The sequence below is a fragment of the Nicotiana attenuata genome, unplaced genomic scaffold, assembly GCF_001879085.1.
Source record: "Nicotiana attenuata strain UT unplaced genomic scaffold, NIATTr2, whole genome shotgun sequence".
NCBI lineage: Eukaryota > Viridiplantae > Streptophyta > Magnoliopsida > Solanales > Solanaceae > Nicotiana > Nicotiana attenuata.
Window position 1 is genome coordinate 124,885 of NW_017670992.1, and position 22,993 is coordinate 147,877.

The window sequence follows — 22,993 nt, forward strand, 5'->3', positions numbered from 1 at the left end:
CATATTTGTATATCAACATAGAACCGTTAACAGTTATTTTTAAAAAAATTGTTATTTAAAAAAAATTCCAACATATAATTTATAAAATATTTTATATTAAAAGATATTTACAGATAAATTTTGCAAAATCGATTTAACATGAAAACTTTAATATAAATATCATATATTCATCATCAATAACATATTTCATATCAAAAAGTTCTATAAATAAATTTTATCAATCCGACCTAACGTAAGGGTTCTAATATAAATGTCAAAGATCTTATATGTTAAACTTTCTATACGTACTATGTTAATATAAGAAAGAGATTTTTTCCTTCCTATACCATATATGAAACTTTATTATCAAATATGTGCATAGTATCTAAATTACCTGCCTAGTTCACATTTTTCCTACAATTTTTGTACCATCCGTTTATTAGGAATTAATAGGGCAGAATCTTCCCTTAATAACGCGCGAAAAATCAGGAAAGAATCTTGGGATTGATTTATTCTACATTAAATTCAAGTTCTGAAACGGAAAGGAGATTTCGCATCTGCGTAATTTACTCTTAAACTACAATTCAAAAATTAAAAAAAAAAGTACGAACATCTTCAACAAACTACGAACAGCTTCAACAAACTGAATTCAAATTGTAGAATTCGAATCTTCGAGATTCAACAACTCAAAATTGCTATATTCCGTTCTTCGTCGTTTTCAGAAATCAAATTGGCGATCATATATCTGTTCTTCATCTTTTTTTCTCTCAATCTAGAAATCCAAAAAACGAAAAAATTTAGAATAATACATCAGCAACAACACACAATCATGATCAAAATTGCAATCATGCTACAATTGAATGAGAATTGGGATAACTATGACAGATTTAGAGATTTTGAAGTTGATGCCATTGTGGTAGATGAGAATGCAAGCTACAATATTCTGATTTCTACAATTGCAGAACAACTATCGATTGATACTTCAGAAAAAATTATAGAAATCAAATACATGGTGAACGACAATTGTCCCCCAATGGAGATTAGGAATGATATGGGGGTTCGTGTGTATATGGAGACCAAAAAGGAGAATAAAAACTTAGGTTCATATCCGTTATCTATAAGTGTACGAGATTTCAATATGGAATTGGCAATCACCAACGATAACACAAGTGCAGGTTTGTATAGTTTGAAATTGCATATAATTATGGTTTTACGGTATTATCTATAAAATTACTATATTTGCCTACAATTAAACTACAAATCAGTTTAATGAAAGAATAAAGCAATTTTGTTCTCAAAATTATCTACAAAGTTACTACATTTATAAGACAAAATAAACTACAATCTATGATTAGAAATTGTTGATTTCAAAATGTTGTCTTTGAATAAATTATCTACAAAGATTCTACAAATTGCAACAGTTATAGTACAATTTAACTACAATGTCTGGCATCCTAAAATGGATGACTACAAAATTTTTACTATATCTACAAATTATCTACAAAGATTCTACAAAATTATAACACTGTTTATCTTTATTTTGATGCAGGTTCGTCTGGATCCCTAAACACTAGGGTAGGATCACACAAAGTGTGGAATCTAAGCACCCCATAATCCACATTATGTGGGGCAAAATAATGTCCATTCTGCACAAAATGATAAATTATTTCACATTAGTAAACTGCATAAAAATGAAGCATTAATCTATATATTATCAACATATAACTACACAATCACTACACAAATCGCTAAAAACAAATCAGGAAGAAAAAATACATACAAATCTGCTTCAAAAAAATACAGCCTACCCACACATATAACTACAAAACACTAGAAGACATCTACAGATGTAAACATTATCTACAAAAATGTAGGAAGAAAAAAATAACTACAACTCTGTTTCAAAATTTAAAAGCTAACGACAATATAACTACAAAATAACTACAATTATAAACTGTAGAAAATCACAACTACAAATAATCTACAAAATTAAGACAGTTGTTTGCCGCCTGGTGTAGCACTTCCTCCAGCATCTACATCGTGCATTTGCTTTGTTCTCATCTCGGCACGGATTTGTCTAGGAGATGAACTGTGAGTAGTAGGTTCCATTGCATGTGTAGATTTTACTTGTTTTTGTGGTGATTTTGGTGTGAAAACACCCAAATCGAAAGAGGGGATATCACCTACTGTAGATTTTTTAGGTATTTTTTTGGGAGATTTGATGTTCTTCATGGTTTAACTTCAACTTGACTAAAGATGGGAACGAATTTTGTAGAATGATAACTTCAATATTTGGTGAATTTAAATGGAGAATAATGAAGAACGTGGGTAGCTTTTGTTCTGTAAAGAAGAAAACAGACGCTAAACGTGGGGGAGTGAAGGGTAAAGGTAAAACGTGGGGGGGGGGGGGGAGGGTTAGGAGAGAGAAAGTGAGGGATTAGTACTGGAAAAAAACGGAAATGCTTTAATTAAGGAGTAGAAAATATCACATTAATTATAACCTTAGATAGATATGGTATAGAAATGGTAATTTGGTATACTAAATGTAATTTACTCAAACCTTAAACATGTATGGTAAAAAGGTTTTCTAAGTGGGATAGGAATGTAAAAATTCCTATAAGAAAATTTCACATAAAACAATTCGGCACACTACTTTGCAATTTAATGGCCCATATTCAAGTTTACAAACGTATAACCCAAAAAGAATAGGCCGATTATGAAAAATGCTTCTTTTCATTCTTCTTCCCCAAAAAGTTATAACAAACCTACCTACAAAAACGCTATTTACACCTAATGCAAGTCAAACTCTTCGTCCTCAAGCTCGAAATAACAACAATCAAACACAAAAATTAAATTATTTTTTTGCTGCAATTAGTGTGATTTGCGATTTTTATCCCTTTTTAGCTACAATTTGTGATTCATCTTTTTTTTCTTCCAATGGAGCTTTATTCCGTATACATTCTTCACAGTGGCGAATGGGATGACAATAAATTTATCAATTTTGTTGGTGATTGTGTACTTATCGAGTCGCCTTTCAACCTCAACAATTTAGTTGAAGCAATTTCAACCCATATTAGAGTTGATTCTGAGTTAAATACATTAGAAATTAAGTTTCTTCCAAAATCGAGTGGCTCAATTTAGCTCTTCCATGCTTGACATAAATCGGGAATAACACGTGGGCAATGGTGTGCCTTATTACATTTGCATCACAGTAAAAGTCTCTAACGAACTCTTCTATTTTATGTTCTTCAGGAATTACAAAAGGATCTTGCTTTCAATTAAGATCTTTATAGAGTGTATTGATCTTGTTACCGAATCGGTTGTAGCAAACCTTCGATAATATTATGCCCATATTTTCCCTTCTTCCTCGATAGTAAAAGATGACGTCCAAGTACTGAGACCAGAAAAATAAAAATAAAATAACAATCACCACTAAATGATTCAAAGTACTACAAAACACTCAATACATGATGCATATTTTTTATTATACAATAATATACAAAGTTATACATATTTATACAAGGTTATAAAAACTTATACAATGTTATACAATGATCATACAAAGTTATATGTGCATACTGGAAGGTCTCAAACAGTAAAGATATGCAACAGAAAAGAATATTATGACAAAAAGTTATTAAATACCGTGTCAAACAAAGGTCGACCACAATATTCAAGCGAGTGAAACCAATCCTTCATAGTTACATGACACGAGGCAAAAATAAAGCTTTCGCTAGGTCATGTACTATATCGGAATAAATATTTTTGGCAATTCAAATCATGAAAAAGGAAAAGTAAATAGGACAATTACATAAGTGTAAAATCAGAACATGAAAGCTTAAAGAAAGTGAAGCTACCTTCGCCTCGTATCCCTCACATGATCAACAAACGCGCAAAACTCTTTGTCCAAAGGCGACAAGGGATCAAATCATCAATATCGATCATAAAAGGATGCTTGATATAAAAACTGAGCTTGTGCGCCGATCTTGATGCCCCCGAATAAGAAATTGGCAAATGTGAAGATTTGACATATTTTTCTGGTATTTTATCTCGAACCAACTATTCAGGATGATAAATCTAAGTTTCAACGATGACAATTGTGCAAGGCTAAATCCTATCTATTTTGACTGTAGAAATCAAGTCACCAACAAAAGGAAAGAAGCTATCAAATGAGCTGATAAGGAAGGACAAGAAGTTGATGATGCTTAACCAAAGGAGACGATGCTAGATCAAAGGACAAGAAGCCATCAAAAAGGAAATCAAACTAGTCTTTCCATCTCAGTCTAAATCAAGGGATATCAAGATTGTCCAACAAGGAAATATATCAAGTGTAGATCGAGAATATCAGACATCTCCTATCAGACGATATTGGAGATTGTCCAGCAAAATCGAAGCCTTAAATCACTCCATAAAATGAGGACATGATAAGAAAAGTCATGAACGAATCCAGCTCATCTCAAGTGCAGGATTCGAGAGGTACCCCTTGGGTCAAATCTCTTAGAGGATTCTGTCCCTCAATCAAATCAATTAGCAACGGCTCTCAAACTTTCCTATAAGAAAACTTTCCAGTTTAAGAAGAAGACTTACGCAACTACAAAAACTGTTGTTTAAGCCTTTCTAGTTCTTAGTACAAACACTGTATTCTTGAGTCTACAAGTGCCACGAAAGATAGGAAGAGTTAGAACACAAAAGAGAGTTGTGTCAACATTACAAATATCACTGTTGCTGAACATTGTTGGTGGTGAACGTATTAAAACCATCACCTTTGTAATTCTTTATCAAAGATCTAAGAGAACCCTTATGACCCAAGGGAACTGGACGTAGGTACCACACCGATCCTGAACCAGTATAAAAACTGTTGTGCCTTCTTTACTTTTCTGTTAATCTATTTCATTCTTCTTGAAGTTGTTCACTGTGCAAAACCTAGTCGACTAAACTCGCACTTAGTCAACTAGAATTTTAATTGGCTGCAATTCACCCCCCCATACTTTCAGTTGGTATCAGAGCAAGGCTTACAAACTTTGCTTAACAGCTAGTGAGAAAAAGATCATGGGATCAAACACAGTCGTCGGTGCATTATTTCAAGAAGGAACCTCTCAGGTACGACCTCCATATTTTAACGGACAACACTTTTCTCACCGGAAGGTTCGTATGGAAACATACACTATGTCATATGACATCAAAGTTTGGCATATGATCAAAAAGGGAAATCTTTCAATTCCGCTAAAGAAAGATGCAAATGGCCAAGTTATTGTATCAACTGATCCACTTGACCTAGATGATTATACTGATGAACAAGCTGATGTCATAATCGTGAATGTCAAAGCAAAAAAATTTACTGTATAATGCTATCAGTGGAGAAGAGTATGAAAAGATTTCAAGTTGTGAAATTGCTAAGGAAATGTGGGATAAATTGGAGTTCACATATGAAGGAACCAACAAGGTGAAAGAAACAAGAATCAATCTTATAGTTCGTGACTATGAGCTATTTCAAATAAAGGATGGAGAATCAGTGGAGGAGATGTTCTCCAGGTTCAGCAAAATCCTTGGGGATTTAAAATCTTTCGGCAGACCAATAAAGACTGGAGAACAGGTCAGAAAAATTCTTAGAAGTCTACCCACAATTTGGCTGCCCAAGGTTATTACTCTGGAATATCAGGATCTTGACAAAATGTCTTATGATGAACTTAGAGATGATCTTATTGACTTTGAGAAAACTCACTTGAACAAGCAAATTCTACAAGAAAAGAACAAAAATAGTCGACTTTAAGCAATTGTGGATGAACCAGAAAACGAAGAGGAAGAGGAAGGAGAAGAACAAGATGAAAACATAGCCATGCTTTCTCAAGTTGTAACAAGCATGATGAGGAAAAACAGAAATAGAAGAGGAGGGAAATCAAACTTCAAAAAAGGAAGGACAAATAATGAAACTGATAAAAATGATGGAATATGCTATGAATGTGGAAAATATGGACACATTCAAGCTAATTGTCCCGAACTAAAGAAGAAGCTCAAGTAATAGAGACATGAATGTCTACACTATTAGCAATGTAGATAATCTTGGTAATCAAATTTCTCTTAATTCTATGATTGATGATCCTTGGGTTTCGCATAGAAAGCTTGGACATGCTAGCATGCATACTATTCAAAAACTTTCTAAATATGATCTTGTCATTGATCTTCCAAAACGAGATTTTTCAAAAGATCATATTTGCGATGCATGCCAACTAGGAAAACAAACTCACTCTTCTTTCAAAATCAAAAACATTGTTTCTACACTAAACCTCTTCAACTATTGAATATGGATTTATTTGGTCCAACTAGAACTGCTAGTATAGGTGGTAGGAAATATGCTTTAGTTATTGTGGATGATTTTTCTCGATTTACATGGTGTCGATGCCCCTTTTTTCTCGCGAAATCGAGTTTATGACATTTGGGAGGACAACTCGTTCCCTTTTGGGAATTGGGTTTGAATTGAAGAGTCGCCACCTAATGATTAAGTGCATTAGAACACTAAGAAGAACTTTGATTAAGAAAACCAGAGATTGGGTAAGGGCTCGAAATTATCCCGAGGGGAAGGTGTTAGGCACCCCTCGAGATCCACTAGTGTGGTTCCCGGCCATACTATAATTGTGACTTTAAGTGCAAACAACAAGTAGACAAGTAAGAATTACAAATATGAGGGGTTTTTCACATAATTGTTGTAAGTAATTAAAATTAAAAGAAGTTGAAGAAGCTAGAATTTGAGAAGAAGCGATTTTTGAAATCCTGAATAAAATAAACAAGTAAAGGGAGGGGTGGGGGGGGGGGGTCCTAGGTTTATAAATAATATGGATCACCCCATGCAACACCCGGTAACCGTTTATACACGTGGTGTTATCGCATGGTCATCATATCCATATCTACCCTTTCCCACCCCGTTAAGGTATTAAAGCGCGGAATAGTTTCGTTACTTATTGCATAATACTACCCGTCCCAATCCTATTAGTCCCGGAGGTATTTGGACTACTAATCCTACAGGGAAGGGGTATGAGGCTTTATAGTTTCAAAGGACAAAATGCTAAGGCGACAATCAAAACACATATATAGCAAATATAGGGAGAAGCACATAGCAGATAGAAAGGCTCAGACAAACCTCCTTAAAAACCAGAGAGAAGCAGATAGTTTAGCATGTCTTACACGTACTGATTAAGGTCTGACTAAACTTAAAAGTTAAAGCAGGCTGATTTGTCACATATTTTCAGATAAGAAGTCCGAGTTAGGCCTGCCCACTGGTTGTAATTAATAAAGACTGTTGCAGTTTATAACTTTTACCCTAAGGCTTGCCTAAGTGATAGACGAAAACCTATAGGCATGATGTCTACAGATTTCAGAAATAAGAAAATGAACTGATTACATGCTGATTTAAAGGGGAGTTGCTCGTTAAAAAATGAATTTTAGAAAACACGAGTTCTGCTGTTGGTAACACATTATTATTGCTAATTTTAGACTCATAAGCGAGTGAGGCTATTCAGATTTGAATTAGAACCCATATAAGCATGCTTTCTATGTGTTTGCCGACTTAGAACATTGTTATAGACATAGAAGAGTGCAGAAATCCTATAACATGATATCTAGGTGTTGCATTATTTTACTTAAGGCCTATAAACATGTTTGCCTAGTGATAAGGGGGTATGCAAGAATCAGAAAAGACCTATAGGCATATTCTCTACGTGCGTGTGCAGAAGCTATAGACATAATATCTACATAAAGTGCAGAATCCCTATAGTCATGGTAACTATGTGAAAGTGCAGAAATCTTATAGGCATGATAACTACACGAAAATGCATAAGTATTATAGGCATGGTAACTATATGAAAGTGCAGAAATCTTATAGGCATGGTAACTATATGAAAGTGCAGAAATCTTATAGGCATGGTAACTATATGAAAAACACTAAAATTAGAGATTCCTATAGGCAAGTTATCTACCCTTTTCATGCATAGTCACCCCTCCCTTTTCACTAAACATCCCCGAAAGTTTATTATAAAGTTATTACAGCCCAGAATGGAATAAGAAAGCAAAATTACATCAGAAATTAAAGGTACAACCAAGGGGAGCCTAATTCAGGCTCCTTGTCTGAAACATGAGATGAACCAACTCCAAAGATCGAGATCCAAAGCCTTTCTCTCATTTGGGATATGTCAGAGTTCCCTAAGAGCCTCATATGGACTCCGGGCAGTGCTCACACGCAAATACATTGCAGGATTGAGTCATAGTGCAGTATGGAAGGGCCAGCCCTCAAGTGCCCAAGTTTAGAGGGAGCGTCCCAAGGCAAGGCTCACATGAGGGAGGCAGAACTTAGAAACTAGGAATGAGTGTAAGTGCATAGAAGGAATTTTGAAAAGGGGAAAAGGGGAGTGGCAAAGACAGGCTAGTGGTCATACCCAGCAATAGAAAATGCTGGCACACCCCACCAGCCTGTTAGAACACATTGTTTTGGGAGTTAGGATCCCCTAAGGGATCAAGCCCAAACATGAACAATAACTGGAATATTGCCATGTTCTGAACTACAACTCAAAACACATAGAGGGAGACAGGGGTGCAGGGATTCACAACATAAACAGATGAAAGGAAATTAACATGCTAGTTAACATTTAACTCCACAAGACAGTACAATAGACATGGATGTAAAGGCTGTAAATAAACACGTTGGGGTGATGCTGAAACCAAAACTAGAACATAGCAGTCTCAAGGAAACAAGCAAAGGAAAGCAGTAGTCTTATATTGCCAAAGTGCAAACAAGTAGTCAGAATGCTATGAGTTTAGAAGAGAACTATGAGATTATAAGTGTCTGAAGTGTGTAATGTGTGTTGATTGTGTCTTGTGTTAAAGAGGGTCATGTATTTATAGTGTAGAAAGCAAGCAGAAATAGGTAAGAAAATAGTTTGAAAATCAATTACACAAGGTTTCCCTTTAATTAAGGGATTCTGATTTCAAACGGGTAAAAATAATTAAGGAAATAGATTAATCAAACACTTTTTCAAAGCAGAACAAGAGGGGTAAATACATAGAGGTTTATTTAAGGACAAGGTCTTGACAGTACACGGTTTGTGCAAATAAGGCAAGGGAATCAATTAACAGCTAGTAAATCAAAAATTAAAGATTTTGTATGAATGAACCAGGTCAGAAAGATGGGAAGGATTTTAACTTAAGGAAAATCAGTAACAATCAATTAGACTCATTAAAAGGAATTCTGAATCAATCACAAGTTAGAAAACCCTTTTGAAGAAAGATTCATCATATATAAAAGCATACAGACACGTTAAACATGAAGAAATTTATCATGCTATTCCATAGAAGAGTCTAGTGTAGGGGAATCAAAATTGTGTGCAAACAAAAGAAATTCACACTTAGTTCATAGACTCAGAGGTTAGTCTGAAAGAGTCAAGGGTTCTCAAACAGAACCCTAATCCAATCATATGACCAAACTCGGAGGAACCCCAAATCCTAGGGTTTCTACCTCGAGTGAAATACAGAGATGAGGAGGCAGCAGGCTCAGAGATTTCTTTCGGGAACTCATGAGAAAGCAAGAAAATACAGTTGAAAGTTCAAAGCAAACAGAGTGAAGAAACTAATTCGAAACACAATGAGAGTAGAAGAAACAGTAGAGAAAAACATGCTTAAACGTCTCTTAAAACATGGTAAAGTAGAAGTGAAACAGTAAACCCTTAAGAACGTGGTAGAAGGATACAGTAGGCGAAGCATATCAAGTCATAGTGGAAGGCAAATAGCAGAACATAGTGGGAAAGCATGTGAAAACATAGCATAGAAACACAGTATAAGAAAGAACGGAATATAGAAAACACAGTAGAAGAACATGCGTGATTAAAGGAAAAACATAAGAACACAGTGAAGAACATGCGTGGTAGAAAAGAAACATAAGAACATAGCGTAGACAAATACACACAAAGAAAAACGGAAAGAAAATTCGGAGAAACATTTGAACATTTTCAGGAAACCCTAAATTAGAAAGAAGTAATTTTTGAAAGTAATTTTTGAAAGAAAAATTGAGGAAATCGTTCAAAAACTCAAGTAGAGCACAGATATATAACAGATTTAAGGAAAAAAAGGAGAAAACCTCGACTAGTTAGGGTTTCAGAAGAACCCTAGAATGAGAAAGGCTTGGAAAAGGTCCGATCTTGGTCGGAAAGCCAGAACCAGGCTCAAAACACCATTGTACGCCGGAGCAAGGCCGGAGATGGCCATAGAACCTTGAGTTTGCAAAGATCTGAATGAAAACCTTCAAGGTCAGACCTCGAACCTTCGAGTACCAAGTGTTTAAGAGCAGAGGGAGAAGAGTTTAAACCATCCATGGCCTGAGAGGCCATGGATTCCGGTGAGCTTGAGGTAGAAGACAGTAGAAGACGATTAGGGTTTCGAGAACATTTGAGAGAGTTTGAGAGACGAAGGGGTTTCAAGGCGGCGTCTCTGGAGGGAAATGAATTAGGGTTGGGGGTTTGGGTGAATTAAAATGGTAAGGAAGAATCGTGGCCGTTGATCAAAATGATCAATGGCCTGGGTCAAAAGAAAACCGGGCGGGTTTTATTAACGGGTTAGGGGTCGGGTTATATATTAGGATTTGGGCTGGTTCGTTTGAAATTGGAATTGGGTTATTGGGGTGGTTGATTTTGGCTGTAATTAAATACAAATAAGGCTATCAGTTAAATAGCTACTTTTCCCTTTTTAATTTATAAAAAATAGTAAAATAATTTTTGAAACAAATTGAAGGCAATAAATTAATTAATAATATATAATCATTAAATTAAAAATACTGGAATAAATTTTATAATTATAAACGCTATTTAAATCTTAAAATAGGCTAGAATTGCAATTTAGTGCAAATTTAGCTTAAAAATACCAAATCGACTTATAAAAATGTGTAAAAATTACTTTAGCTATATATAGGCATAAATATAAGATTAAAATAGATTAATCACCAAAATGATAATTTGAATAACACTTATTGGCTTTTGTATTGCTAAAATAGGGCAAAAAATCGGTTCAAAAATCTTTTTTTTTGAAAATTAGAAAAAAATAATAAAATACTTGGACATGCTTATATATGCATATATATACTATTTTGAAGGTATTTGCATATAAAACATATACATGGAAAAATTGGGTATCAACAGCTGCCCCTCTTTACCCGGGAAGGATGAAAGAGTTGTCGGGTAAAGACATGATGGCCAATTTTGATCGAGTGAAGTGGTTTGAAGAGATTGACCATGCTCTGGTTCTTGAGCTGCCTACATATCCCTGGTCTTACAGGAATCATGCCATATGTAGTTCAGGATCTGTCGGCGGAGTATGCCAATGGAGGTTTTCCAAGAACGGATGCAACGTTTGGGTCGGGGCGGATGGTTAGAGTCTAATAGGGCTGCGGGAACCGGAGCGGGATCGCTCATGCTGAGATGGTTGTTGCTCACCGATTTACCTGCAGATAAGCAATTCGCGCATATATTGTGCATAAATTTAAACATGATGCAAGTTCCCGTTGGACCATGAATGTTGTCTTTGGGCGGTTAGGATGACGTCCTTAGACCATGATGTCCTGGGCCATGAAGCATATAATAAAGGATTCGCAGGCTATGAAACGATGCTCTCGGGCTATGAGAATGATGCCTCCGAGCGATGATGCCTTTGAATAATGATATGCAAGAGAAAAAGGGGTCCTCAGGCCATGGCATGGCGTTCTCGAGCTATGCGAATGGTGCCTCCGAACAATGACGCCTTTGGACAAATTTGGCGATCTTTCAGCCCATGCAATGCGATAGGTGGTGATCTTTCAGCCCATGAGAGTGTAAATAAAGTGGCGATATTTCAGCTGGTGCAAGACATAAATAAAGATGGTGATCTTTCAGCCTATGCAAGATGTAAATAGAGGTGGCGATCTTTCAGCCATGCAAGACATAAATAGAGGTGGCGATCTTTCAGCCATGCAAGACATAAATAAAGGTGGCGATCTTTCAGCCAATGCAAGATGTAAATAAAGGTGGCGATCTTTCAACCATGCAAGGTGTAAATAGAGGTGGCGATCTTTCAGCCATGCAAGACGTAAATAAAGGTGGCGATCTTTCAGCCGATGCAAGACATAAATAAAGGTGGCGATGTTTCAGCCGATGCAAGACATAAATAAAGATGGCGATCTTTCAGCCGATGCAAGATGTAAATAAAGGTGGCGATCTTTTAGCCATGCAAGATGTAAATAGAGGTGGCGATCTTTCAGCCATGCAAGATGGAGGTAGAGCTTAACCTCGGAAGGCAGAATGATAGCCTTATGCAATACAGGAATGCAGATGGAGACAAAGCTTAGTCTCAAAAGGCAGAATGGTAGCCTTATGCAATGCAGGAATGCAGATGAAGACAGAGCTTAGTCTCGGAAGGCAGAATGGTAGCCTTATGCAATGCAGGAAATGCAGATGGAGACAGAGCTTAGTCTCGAAAGGCAGAATGGTAGCCTTATGCAATGCAGGAATGCAGACGGAGACAGAGCTTAGTCTCGAAAGGTAGAATGGTAGCCTTATGCAAAGCAGGAATGCAGATGGAGATAGAGCTTAGTCTCGGAAGGCAGAATGGTAGCCTTATGCAATGCAGGAAATGCAGATGGAGGTAGAGCTTAACCTCGGAAGGCAGAATGGTAGCCTTATGCAATGCAGGAAATGCAGATGGAGGTAGAGCTTAACCTCGGAAGGCAGAATGGTAGCCTTATGGAATGCAGGAATGCAGATGGAGACAGAGCTTAGTCTCGAAAGGCAGAATGGTAGCCTTATGCAAGAGATAAAAGGCAAATAGTAATAAAATTTTCTTAGCTGATAGTTGATTGTGATATTGTGGCTGCTGGGGATATTATGTGCGGATAGCAACTGTGAATAGGTGTGACGGTTCTAAGAGTTGTATTCCTGAACAGTATGAGTATATAATATATTTGATGATTTTGCGACTTGAGTGTCTGCATCCAAAGAAAAATCGTGAGTTTTGTAAAGAGGAAAGGCTAGTTCGTGTCCCCGCTGCCTTTGCTTGCCCTGTTTGGTTTTGGTCTGATGACACGGTATGTATCATCGGGGTAGCGTTGCTGAACAAAGCAATTTCGACAATAAACATGCATGAATTTGTAAAGATATGAGATAAGTGTATATTTAAGAAATAGTTTTCAGATGAACCGACGACTGTGATGTGGTTCAGGACATTGCGACCTCTCCTGCTTCGGAATTTTGAGGGTCCTCCTCAAAATTCTGCCCCAGTTTAATGGATTGCTGCTTCTGACGGTTGCTTGCAGTGATCGGCTGAAGTTACTTTGGAATTTTAAGGGTCCTCCTCAAAATTCTGCCCCAGTTTCCAATTGCGGGGGAAATGAAAATTTTATTGAATTGTGACCGAATCCATAAGGCTGCCTACGTATCCCCTCTTAAACAGAATCAGGTCAGACGTAGTTCAAATTACATAAGGAAATCATAAATGGTTACACATAGTATCGCTTGACTGCATCTGAATTGATCGGCTTTGGCCAAACTTCTCCGTCCATTTCTGCGAGTATAAGGGCTCCTCCTGTCAGAACCCGATGAACCATGTATGGACCCTACCAATTGGGAGAGAATTTCCTTTTGGCTTCATCTTGATGTGGAAAAATCTTCTTTAACACCAGCTGCCCCGGTGTGAACCTTCTTGGTTTGACTCTCTTGTTGAAAGCTCTGGACATTCTGTTCTGATAAAGCTGACCATGGCAAACTGCATTCATTCTCTTTCCATCTATAGGAGACAACTGCTCGTAACGACTTTTTACCCACTCTGCATCGTCGAGCTCGGCTTCCTGTATGATCCTTAGGGAAGGAATTTCTACTTCGGCGGGAATGACTGCCTCTGTACCATAAACCAACATGTAAGGAGTTGCACCAGTTGATATGCGGACTGTGGTGTGGTATCCCAATAAAGCAAATGATAACTTTTCATGCCACTGCTTATGCTTTTCTATCATCTTCCTTAGTATCTTCTTGATATTCTTATTGGCGGCTTCTACAGCTCCATTCATTTGGGGCCTGTAAGCTGTGGAATTCTTGTGTTTGATCCTGAAGGTTTCACACATAGCTTTCATCAAGTCACTGTTGAAGTTGGAGCCATTGTCAGTAATGATTGATTCTGGAATCCCGAATCGACAAACGATACGGTCACGGACGAAGTCTGCCACGACTTTCTTAGTCACTACTCTATAGGATGCTGCTTCAACCCATTTGGTGAAATAAACAATTGCTACTAGGATAAACCTGTGCCCGTTTGATGCGGCAGGTTCAATTGGTCCGATAACATCCATTCCCCATGCGGCGAATGGCCATGGCGAGCTTGTTGCATTAAGCTCATTGGGAGGTACCCTTATCATGTCGGCATATATCTGACAGCGGTGGCACTTTCGGACGTACTGGATGCAGTCCGTCTCCATAGTCATCCAAAAATAACCTGCCCGGAGTATCTTCTTGGCTAAGACAAAGCCGTTCATATGTGGACCGCAGGTCCCAGCATGGATTTCTTCTAGTAGCTTGGATGCTTCATTTGCGTCGACACACCTTAGTAACCCCAAATCAGGAGTCCTCCTATACATGATTCCTCCGCTATGAAAGAAATTGTTGGACAATCTTCGAAGTGTGCGCTTCTGAGTAGTATTTGTAAGCTCTGGATATTCTCCTTTTGCCACATATTCCTTGATGTCATGAAACCAAGGTTTTCCATCTGCTTCTTCTTCGACATGGGCACAATAAGCGAGCTGATTATGGATTTTTACAGGAATAGGATCAATGAAGTTTGTATCTGGGTGTTGTATCATGGACGATAGGGTAGCCAATGCATCGACAAACTCATTTTGGACTCTAGGAACATGCTGAAATTCCGTCTTTGTGAACCTCTTTCTCAACTCATGTACATGATGCAGGTATTGGAGTATCTTGGAGTTCTTGGTTGCCCATTCTTCTCGGACCTGATGTATAAGCAAGTCTGAATCTCCAATCACTAGCAACTCTTGGATGTTCATGTCAATGGCCATCTTGAGCCCTAAGATGCAGGTTTCGTACTCGGCCATATTGTTAGTGTAGGGGAACCTGAGCTTGGCAGACACTGGGTAATGCTGGCCAGTTTCTGATACTAGGACTGCTCCTATGCCAACTCCTTTGTAATTTGCTGCTCCGTTGAAAAACATCCTCCAACCATCATGGGACTCTGCAATGTCTTCTCCTATGAACGATACCTCTTCGTTAGGAAAATACATCTTTAGGGGTTCGTATTCTCCGTCTACTGGGTTTACAGCGAGGTGATCTGCTAGCGCCTGTGTGACGACCTGACCCGTCGTCTCATGAGAACCGCTCCGTTTCCCCCATTTCCTGCTTCGTTATGCTTCATTATCAGTGTCTTGTGTGAACGAGTTGAATTGGGTTGACTTGTGGAAGGAAATGAGACACTTAGTCTCTTTAAGGAAGGCTTGTTTTGGAAAAGTCAACCGGATGTTGACCTATGAGTTAGAGGGCTCGGATGTGGATTCCGAAGATTCGGTTAGCTTCGGGGGATGATCTGTGACTTAGGAGTGTGATCGGAATTGATTTTGGAGGTCCGGTGTAGAATTAGGCTTGAATTGGCAAAGTTAGTGTTTTGGCGAATTCCGGTTGATAGGTGAGATTTTGATCCGAGGGTCGGAATGGAATTCCGAGAGTTGCAGTAGCTTTGTTAGGTGATTTGGGATGTGTGTGCAAAATTTCAGATGATTCGGAGGTAGTTTGGTTGGGTTTTTGATCGAATGCGAGTTTCGGAAGAATTTGAAGAACTTAGGCTTGGATTTGATATAATTTGATGGTTTTAGTGTTAATCGTGGTGTTTTGATGATTGGAACAAGTTTGGGTGATGTTTTAAGATATGTTGGTGTTTTTGGTTGAGGTCCCGGGGGCCTCGGGGTGAGTTCGGATGGTTAAACGGAGAGTTTTGGAATTTTTCATGTTGCTGAGCCTGCTACAACTGGTATTTTCGCTTCTGCGAATCTTGGACCGTAAAAGCGGACACGCTTGTGCGAAGGATTGACCGCAGAAGCGGTGAGGAGGCCTGGGCGCCGGCTCCGCAGAAGCGATTGGGCTCGATTTTGGGTATTTCCGCAGAAGCGGAGGAAAATCCGCAGGAGCGGAGTTGCAGAAGCGACTTGTGGACCGTAGAAGCGGTCGTGGCCTTATTTGAAATTTCCGTAGAAACGGAAGAAAAGTCGCGGAAGCGGTCCCGCATAAGCGGGAAAGTGACCGCAAAAGCGAAAAGAGCTGGGCAGATTTATGTTATTTCCTCCGCGAGCTAGGTCTTATTTTCACCATTGTTGAGCAACCTAGGGAGCTTTTTGACGAGGATTAAAGAGGGTTTCGACGGGAATTGATTGGAGGTGAGTCTCGTGACCTAGAATCATCATTTTATTGAAGAATCAACACCTAAATTCATGGAAATTTGATTAAAATGGAAGAACTAGGGCTTGCCTTTTTAAATGGAAAAATTGGAGTTTGAGGGAGCATTGGAGCTCGGATTTTGGTAAATTTGATATGTATGGACTCGTGGCGAGGTAAGGAATCCATTGATGTTAATTTTTTTGATTTTTCGAGGAGTGGGCCCGAGGCTCGGGTTTTGCTAATTTTGAGATTTTTGCTATTTTTGATTGTTTTCGATTGGGTATTGTCCCATTGGCATATTGTGATGTATTCGCTCTGATGTTGGATAGATTCGACGTGCGTGGAGGCCGGTTTGAGGGGAAAAGGCGTCGCGAGCTAGAGATTTCACCGGTTCGAGGTGAGTAATGATTGTAAATGATATCCTGAGGGTTTGAAACCCCGGATTGCACATCATAGTGCTATATTGAGGTGACTTGCACGTCGGATAGTGGGCGTGGGGTAGAGCACCGCTGGGGATTGTGACTTGGTCCGTCCCGATTGATGAATTTACCGCGTATTTGACTGGAATTTATTTGTTATCACTGTTGTTTGGGCTGATTGCCGTATTTGGGCTTCGTGCCAATTATTTGAACCCTTCGGGGATTATTTTTACTTTTTCCTCACTGTTTTAAATCATTACTTGAACTCAGTCATATTGTTTCTCCACTATTTTTCAATTCAGCCACTTTTACTCAGATTTGAGTCTTAAATAATATTTTAAATGATAATTTGGGCTGAGAACTACTGTTTTACTAATGCCCGAGGGACTTGTGATGATATTCTGATTGAGTGTGGACGAGGACCAGATGTGAGGATACACTGAGGGATGTGAGGCCGAGGGCCTGGATGTGAGGATTATATATGGATCGGACTGCATGCCGCAGTGATATAGCGCTTGTGCTGTAGGAGCCCCTCCGGAGTCTGCATCCCCACAGTGAGCGCGGGTACCCATATTGATCGGGCTGCACGCCGCAGCGATGTGTGGATCGGGCTGCACGCCGCAGCGGTTACTATGTGATACTATTTCGGAGAGTGATCTGAGAGAGAGAGCCCGAGGGGCCGAGAGTATTGTTGAGAGTGAGCCCGAGGGGCTGGTTCAGTTTGAGATATTGCCCGAGGGGCGAGCTTTTATGTGCTCATCTTGCATGCTTATTTGCCTCTTTATTTGTTATACCGTGGTATTTGTGCCCGAGGGGCGGATTTTCTGTGCGTATCAGCACTAACTATTTTGAAATCGTTTTCATAATCACTGAAAAGATCATTTTCAAAAGAGATTTGAACTGAGCCAAGGTACTTCTAAAGATTTCACAGATTACACTGTTTTTCTCGGAAAATTATACCCGGCTTCTGTATAGCATGTTGGTTGCTTTACGTGATTTCTTGCTACTCAGTTATTATTTACTTTTATTACTCACTGAGTTGGAGTACTCACTTTACTCCCTGCACCTCGCATGCAGATGCAGGTATTGTTCACCCGGTAGCGGGTTTTGAGCTTGTTGAAGGTATTGCTATCGTAGCTGAGCAGAGTGACCGCCAGCGTTCGCGGCACCGGATTACTTCCTTTGGTTCTAAATTTTATTCTGTATATTGTTGGCCCTGTAGTTGTATTTAGACTTCTCTAGATGCTCGTGACTTGTGACACCCCGGTCGGGTTGTGTTGGGTTGTAAACTTCGTTAATTAATGTCCTTAAGTCGTATTTTGCTATTCATTTATGTTTAACTACTTTGAAAGGGACTAATTGGGTTAGTTGGCTGGCCTTGTCTACACGAGAGGCGCCATCACGACTAGTGCGGAGTTTTGGGTCGTGACAAGTTGGTATCAGAGCCTAGGTTACTAGGTCTCACGAGTCATGAGCAGGTTTAGTAGAGTCTCGCGGATCGGTACGGAGACGTCTGTATTTATCCTCGAGAGGCTGCAGAACCTTTAGGAAAACTTCACATTCTTGAATTCTTATCGTGCGTCCTTGATTCAGCTTGAAAAGAAACTCTTGAAATTCCTTCCACGTGTTTGTACGCGCGCATGAGCGCTCAGTATCAGATGTGCCTTGATGGCTTGTGATTCCCCGATCGAGGGGCGAGATGTAATCTCTGTGAGTTTATGTTGGGCCAGTCTGGAGGACTTGAGTCCGGATCTTTTCCTATGGCTTGAGCACCGAGGTGCTGATTGTGTGAGCAAGTGTTTCGAACTTATATGTTCGGCATTGCCCCTATTAGTGGGAGTGACGGCTGGTTAGCTACGTGGTGAGTATGTTAGTGCTGCAAGGTGCATCTATGGGACTTGGAGGTGAGTATGTTAGTGCTGCAAGGTGCATCTATGTGACTTGGAGGTGATGAGGAAGGCTTACTGGATGATAGAAGAACTGTTAGGTGTTTGAATTCCATTGCGATTCGAGGTATAGCCCGAGTTATGGGCGCGTGAAAAAAAAATCTTTTCATGTTTCCAGTTGAGAGTGAAGTAAAAATTTTATGTTGCGGTATGAGTTCAGACTCAAGAAGACTAAGCGACTGCGTACAGTTTAGGACGGTGGAAGGTATACAGAAATGGTAGTTGGAGGCAAAGCAGGTGGGTCATCTCCTGCGGAGTGTTCTAAAGTTGTGTGATCCTTATGTTATCTATTAGAAGATCTCATTTACAAGTGAAGAAAATGTGTTGACATCTAAATTGGATCGCCTAGAGAGTGGGCTTAACTGTTGTGTGAGTGAATGCGAGAATTGCAGAAGATTTACAGTACTAGATGATCTGTGTTTTCACAAGCTTACAAATGATTTGAGTTTAATCTCACTATGGTATTGTGGCATCAATAGAGTAAAAGTGTTATGAGTTATTGAGTGTATCTGGACCTATGGCTCCGAGCCAAGTGGGGGAGTCTATTGATTAGTTGATTGCACGGTTAGGTGCTATGTTGGTTCCATTTTGAGGCGTACGAGTGAATCAGTTATGGCCTGCGGAAATTGAGACCGAGAATGGCTCGAGTAAAGGAAGATTTCGACAAAGGTTATATTATGCTTCATGGGGAAAGAGAATCACAGGATGTCTTGAGTGGTTGTTGGTAAAGAATTCTCAGTGCATAGAGCAGGAGGTTGCTTGGTTGTATTGAGATGAGGCTACATCATGCGGTATCGGAGTGCCAATAAGGCACGAGTGGTTCTGTTCGTTAAGTCAGGTAAATTGTCGTTTGAATAAGAGTAAATGACTGTCGAAAATGGTTCCGATGTGTTCAAAAGTCCAAAGGGAACAATCGGGTATCTTAAAGTTGCATGTGTGGTTAGAAACTGTGTTTTCATCGGAAAGGTCAAGAATTGTAGTATTTTATGCTAATTATGGGATTCTATGTATCAGTATCTAGGAAGTAAAGGTAACGAATTTAGATTCGCAGGAAGTTCTTCAGAGTAAAGTATTCTGGAATGTGGTATTTCTAGGAACATTTGAGAGAGTATTCAGTGGCTTATGGGTCTTAGACAGTGTGGTCTTGTGCTTGGGTCTCGTGTAGTGAGCCTGGGTTGAGGAACTGTGGTGCTACAACAAGAGGGAATATCAAGTTGATGATGAATCAGAAGGGAAATTAGATAGATGGAATAGCTTGATAGTAGACCGAATCGGTATGGTAAGGATATGATTAATTCTTTGTATGTGTTCGAGGTAATGAGCCCTTACAAGTATTGTGCAACAAAGCTTTTGAGTTCTGATAGCTTGCTTAACTTGGTTTGGATAGAAGGATTTAGTCCTGACAGTTTAGCTTGTACAAATGGAATTGGGAGAGAATTCTTGTTGGGTTTCACCGTGGTTCGGAGATGTGTATATCTTCTATGGGCATGCGAAGCATGGAATGTGTAATGATTTTTCTTCTAGATGGGATCAAGGGAAGTGCGTGACTAGTTGAGTGCGTAGATGTCTGTGGCTCGAAAGGGAGATAAAAGTTTTCCTGCTATCCTTGGATGGTATGGTATATGCGGTATGTTGTGGAGGATCGAGATTTGCACGTACGAGGTTTCAGTTCAGTTCTGAAAGGAAGTTCATAAAACTCCTAGGCAACGGGTAGCCTCAGATAATCAAGAAGATGGTACTGCTAAATGGAAGTGATTTGACGAGAGTATTTGTCTCGGAAAGGGGTAATGTGACTTAACTGATGATACTTTGGTAGTATTGCGGCGCTTTCTTGTTAGATCGACTGCTGATATCTGAGTTTGTGTGATGGCACCGGGGAATCTTAGAATATCTTTCGTGGAATGATTCGGTGCTTGAGGTGTGATAGGTATTCATACGGCGGAATTTGGAATCAGGTAGGATGATTCGTTTGCTATACGGAGTTGGAGACCGGGAGTTCTCAGGTACAGACTATGTAGCAGTTGTGGACCGTGTGTATCGGCACCGTTTAGTGGCTATTGGGATTTGGAGGCCCGAGTGGATCTTTCTTTGCTTGGTATGTTAGATTTTGGATATGATGTTGGGGTGTAGACCGGCAGTCTCAGTGTTGGGTTATTCTAGACTATTGCGCTATGGGCCATGTCGGAAAATGCCACGGGTTGAGTGGTGAGGTGCATCGGACTATGTTCTAGCAGAGTGGCTTGTATTCCAAGACCAGCGGATGGCTGGGGAGGATTGCTTTTCTTAATTGGGCCTTCGTGATGGATGTCAGTGCAGAGGTTTCTACCATCGGTTCAGTTCCGATATTGAGGGACTTTTCGGGTGCGTTTCTTGTGGTCGGGCATGTCGCCGGGCGAGGTTGTGGATTTCGATATTGATTTGGTGCCGGACATCGTATCGTACGGCTCCGGCAGGAGTTGTAGTAGTGGAAGGAGCAGCTTCAGGCTCCTTGGTTAAGAGTTCGTTGGCAGGATGATGTGGCTACATATTCAGCTTGAGTTGCTATTTATGTTGTGAGACGTTATGATTTGTTGATTATGGGCACCTGTGGTGCGGTTCTATTGGGGATTCATAGTGAAAGTCGAAGGGGAAGAGTAATTGGATGTTGCTCGGTAAATGGGGTGTTGGTTATGACCTATCGGGTTGCGTGTCGTATGTTATTTGTTTCACCGTGGGTGTAATGAATTGCTTTGGTTTCACATATCAAATTGTGCGTGGCTGTCGATTTTGAGCATAGTGACTTGAGGTGTTTCATGGGTAACAGTGTTTGGATAGGATCGCGCATTGTGGCGAGGCCACGTGGAGATATGACCTTTCGGGGTAGATTCAGGTGTTCTATTTCTATGGTGTGATACGGGGTCTCAGCCTTGTGTGGTGATGGTACTGATGAGCTTGAGGTACAGCTCTTTCGTTTAAGTTATTTTTCATGATTTGAGTATGTTCAGACCATTTCTTATTGGTGCACGTATTATGCAAGTTGTGGCTTAGGCCTGTATTGAGGTGTCATATCACCAGAGTGGTGTGTTGGATTCGAGGTGATCGTTGGGGTCACTAATGAATACAAACGGATTTGATTTCAGCTTGTTGAAAGGATAATATCGAGGTTCGACTCGGAATCTGTTGTGGTATTAGTCAAAAAGGAAGTGGCTTCATGAATGGTTGATCTAAGAAATGGTTACGGTTTATTGCGTGTTTCATTTATCGTTGGCAGTATATGAAAGTGTTGGAATAAGACCTTAGTTGATAAGAGGTTTTCTACCGGTATTCGGGTGTTGTGGGCAACTGCTGTGAATAGAAGTTATCGTTTCGAGTGTTTGGGTTATGTAGTATACCATATGATTGCATCTGAGGTTGCAGGTATGGGTTATTACAGCTGGTTCGGGCTTATTCTGAGTATAGATGTGAGGTTCTGATCTTGTGTATGATTTCGGAAAGTGCAATGTGGTTCTATGGTTTATGGACTAGATGGATTGTGAAATTTCAGCTATGTTGTGTTATCGGACCTATGCGAGATAGGGTGACGTGGGATCACCCCTGGGTATATGCTTGGTAAGGTCATTCAGCTATTGGTTGGCTTCTAGGACAACTCTGGGTACGCTCGAGGGCGAGCGTTTGTTTAAGTTGGGGGAGTTGGTCGTGACAAGTTGGTATCAGAGCCTAGGTTACTAGGTCTCACGAGTCATGAGCAGGTTTAGTAGAGTCTCGCGGATCGGTACGGAGACGTCTGTATTTATCCTCGAGAGGCTGCAGAACCTTTAGGAAAACTTCACATTCTGAATTCTTATCGTGCGTCCTTGATTCAGCTTGAAAAGAAACTCTTGAAATCCTTTCACGTGTTTTTACGCGCGCATGAGCGCTCAGTATCAGATGTGCCTGATGGCTTGTGATTCCCCGATCGAGGGCCGAGATGTAATCTCTGTGAGTTTTATGTTGGGCCAGTCTGGAGGACTTGAGTCCGGATCTTTTCCTATTGGCTTGAGCACCGAGGTGCTGATTGGTGATGAGCAAGTGTTTCGAACTTATATGTTCGGCATTGCCCCTATTAGTGGGAGTGACGGCTGGTTAGCTACGTGTGTGAGTATTGTTAGTGCTGCAAGGTGCATCTATGCGGACTTGGAAGGTGAGTATGTTTAGTTGCTGCAAGGTGCATCTATGTGACTTGGAGGTGATGAGG

The 22,993-nt window shown here is 39.8% G+C and overlaps 1 protein-coding gene across 1 annotated transcript; it reads left to right on the forward strand.

Moving 5' to 3' along the window:
* Positions 1 to 5,296: 5,296 nt before the first annotated feature.
* LOC109245054 lies at positions 5,297 to 5,749 on the forward strand. The gene has a single exon (XM_019412239.1). The coding sequence runs from the start codon at positions 5,297 to 5,299 to the stop codon at positions 5,747 to 5,749; it is 453 nt and encodes a 150-aa protein (XP_019267784.1).
* Positions 5,750 to 22,993: the final 17,244 nt, after the last annotated feature.

What these genes read in the sequence shown, in the direction of transcription:
- LOC109245054 (XM_019412239.1), top strand. Translation starts at nt 5,297, where the DNA reads ATGTCAAAGCAAAAAAATTTACTGTATAATGCTATCAGTGGAGAAGAG.